Here is a 2,979-nt window from a genome sequence, read left to right as displayed (position 1 = left end):
TCAACTAATGCATCTGAATGCATGTAGCATTTCAAACAAAACATATAAACAGAGTACAAACAAAATCAATAAATAGAATCTGGTAGCTATTATGGAGATAGCCACAGGACAACATGGGTCTGAATATTTAAAAGGTACAGGATATTTAGGAAGGGCAGGAAGGTCTGAACTATTTCTGGTTCATCTTTAGGCATCTGTCCTCTACCGGCATGTTATATTCCAGAAAGTTAATTATTGCAGCATAGAGCTAGACCCAGTCTCTCGACACATTTGCAATATGTATCACAAACGATACACATTTCAACCTAGCCCTCAACCCAACAACCAGTTTTCATCCATGTCTACTTTCAAGGGCACAGGTGAATTCCCAGTTAATGCCCAACACCCACATAACAATCAAACACATTTCACTGACAATTAACAATTCCCACCACCTGCAGTTGTTTACCATCACATTAGTATTGCCACAGCTTCTACAAAACATACCACCTAATAAAACTGTGTTCCAGGGCATGAAAAAGCAGAAGCATTTTAAACATGGTCATACGATAAAAAGTTGATCAATGCTGGATTTACAGAAGCTATTCATTTAGCTCAGTTAATGAATGCTTGGACCTTTTATGTAACAAATATAGTTAAAAGTGGAATTTTTAATTCAAACAGGCAACCTGATCCCCCTTATTCAAGAGACTGACAAATATTCAAAGGATCACAATTAATGAGCTCGTATTTATATAGAAAACAACCATTAATAGCCATTGCTCATTAATACTAATTTAATAATGCCTTTCCCTGCACCTATCAAGTTAGGCAGGTCCAGTTACACATTTGGTTACAGATCGGTTTTCAAACTCACATAAATCAGTCCAACTCCAACAGGAAACATGGCAACACAACGCATCACATTTTGTTAATTTATTCTAATATGATAAAAATGGCATTTTCAAGTAAAACAGGCAACAAATGTAGCTCCAATATTCTACTCTACCCACCTTCACATATTTGCCATTGATTTCAGGCAACTCTCCAATTTTCCGATTGTCAAGCATTCTGATTTCATACGACTGCCCTGAAAACAGAACAAACCAGAACACTCAACCCAAATTCTCTTTTGAACACCTCAAAAAACAAAAAAAGTTTCATTTGCTTAAAAGGAAATATTAAAAACAGAGCAATAACCCAAATTAATAATCTGGAAGTGAACTGCATTTACGCACTGCAGGACACCAGACACCTTCACCAGAATGCATCAGACTATACATGGTTTAAAAATTGTTCAAGTAACAGCACTGGCATTATTCAAAAATTGAGCCATAGTGTAGTCCTAATCCTTACCTTGGTTAAGATATGTAAGCGTTTCATCGTGGAGTTTCACAGCTGGAGAGGTAGCAGCACACAGGACATACTGAAAGGGTAACAGTTTATTCTCATTCTCTGGTGGCAAGTTGGACTCTTCCTGTTTGAAGATTGGCAGTGCAAGGACATCACTAAATTTAGAACAGAATTTAGGAAATTAAATATACGATTTTGATTACTTCCCTCAGATTCTTGACACTCAATATTTGAACATCAACAAGCAATACATATACAATGGATGGAGCCAAGATTTTGAAATTCAGGTGAAAAACATTAGCTTTAAGTAGTTTATTTGCTGAAGTTGCTAGTCATTTATTGGCATGTTGCTAAACACAAATCCTCTGAAAGCTAGCACAGCCACCATCTTAAATACGTATTTTAAAAAATTCTGATAGCAGTGTTTACTGTGGAGAAGGATATGTAAGTGAGAGAACTTAGGGAACAAATAGTGCTACCTTGAAAAGTGACGATATTACAGAGGTGGTGGTGCTGGACATCTTAAAATGCATAAAGGTGGATAAATCCCCAGGTCCTGATCAAGTGTATCCTAGAAATTTGTGGGAAGCTAGGGAAGAGATTGCTGGGCCCCTTACTGAGATATTTGTATTATCATTTGCCATAGGAAGATTGGCGGTTAGCTAACATGGTGCTGGAAGACTGGAGGTTGGCTGACATAGTGCTGTTATTTTGGGAAGGAAAAGCCAGGGAACTATAGACCGGTGAGCCTGACGTCAGAAATCGATAAGTTGTTGGAGGGGATTCTGAGGGACAGTATTTACCTGTATTTAGAAAGGCAAGGACTGATTACGGTTGGTCAACATGGCTTTGTGCGTGGGAAAATGTGTCTCACTAACTTGATTAAGTAACAAAGAGGATTGATGAGGACAGAGCAGTGGATGCCATCTATATGGAGTGCAGTAAGATGTCCGACAAGGTTCCTCATGGTAGACTGGTTAGCAAGGATAGATCACATGGAATATAGGGACAGCTAGCCATTTAGATACAAAACTGGCTCAAAGGTAGGAGACAGACGGTGGTGGTGGAAGGTTGTTTTTCAGACTGGAGGCACACCACTGGTCATACACTTGGTGCTGGGTCCACTGCATTTTGTCATTTTTTTTTTTATAAATGATTTAGATGTGAATATAGGAGGTATGGTTAGTAAGTTTGCAGATGACACCAAAATTGGAGGTGTAGCAGACAGCGAAGGTTACCTCGAGCACAACGGGACCCTGATCAGATGGGCAAAGGAGTGGCAGAGTTTAATTCAGATAAATAGCAGGTGGACAATTTGGTAAGGCAAATCAGGGCAGGACATATACACTGAATAATAAAAAGGTCCTGGGGGTACTGCTGAGCAGAAACCTTGGAATGCAGGTTCATAGGAGAGTTGGAGGTCGATAGGGTAGTGGAGGCGGTGTTTGGTATGCTTACCTTTATTGGTCAGTGCATTGAGTTAGGAGGTCGTGTTGTGACTGTACAGGACATTGGCTTGGCCACTTGTAGAATACTGCTTTCAATTCTGGTCTCCCTGCTGTAGGAAGGATGTTGTTAAACTGGAAAGGGTTCAGAAAAGATTGAGAAAAGATGTTGCCAGGGTGGGAGGGTTTGAGCTATCAGGAG

At 39.6% G+C, this 2,979-nt stretch overlaps 1 protein-coding gene across 1 annotated transcript in view; it reads right to left on the bottom strand.

Annotated features, from left to right (window-relative positions):
* The window catches only part of tfcp2 (transcription factor CP2), a 91,237-nt gene that overhangs the window by 83,777 nt on the left and 4,481 nt on the right, over positions 1-2,979 (bottom strand). Inside the window, exons 2-3 of the mRNA XM_048618981.1 lie at positions 1,336-1,487; positions 993-1,069 (exon numbers count right to left, since the gene is read on the bottom strand). Coding sequence (XP_048474938.1) covers positions 993-1,069; positions 1,336-1,487 — 229 coding nt within the window. The remainder of the gene's footprint in view (positions 1-992; positions 1,070-1,335; positions 1,488-2,979) is intronic.

This window comes from Rhincodon typus, chromosome 41 (assembly GCF_021869965.1).
Source record: "Rhincodon typus isolate 14 chromosome 41, sRhiTyp1.1, whole genome shotgun sequence".
Taxonomy (NCBI): domain Eukaryota; kingdom Metazoa; phylum Chordata; class Chondrichthyes; order Orectolobiformes; family Rhincodontidae; genus Rhincodon; species Rhincodon typus.
This window is presented reverse-complemented; position numbering and strand designations above follow the sequence as displayed.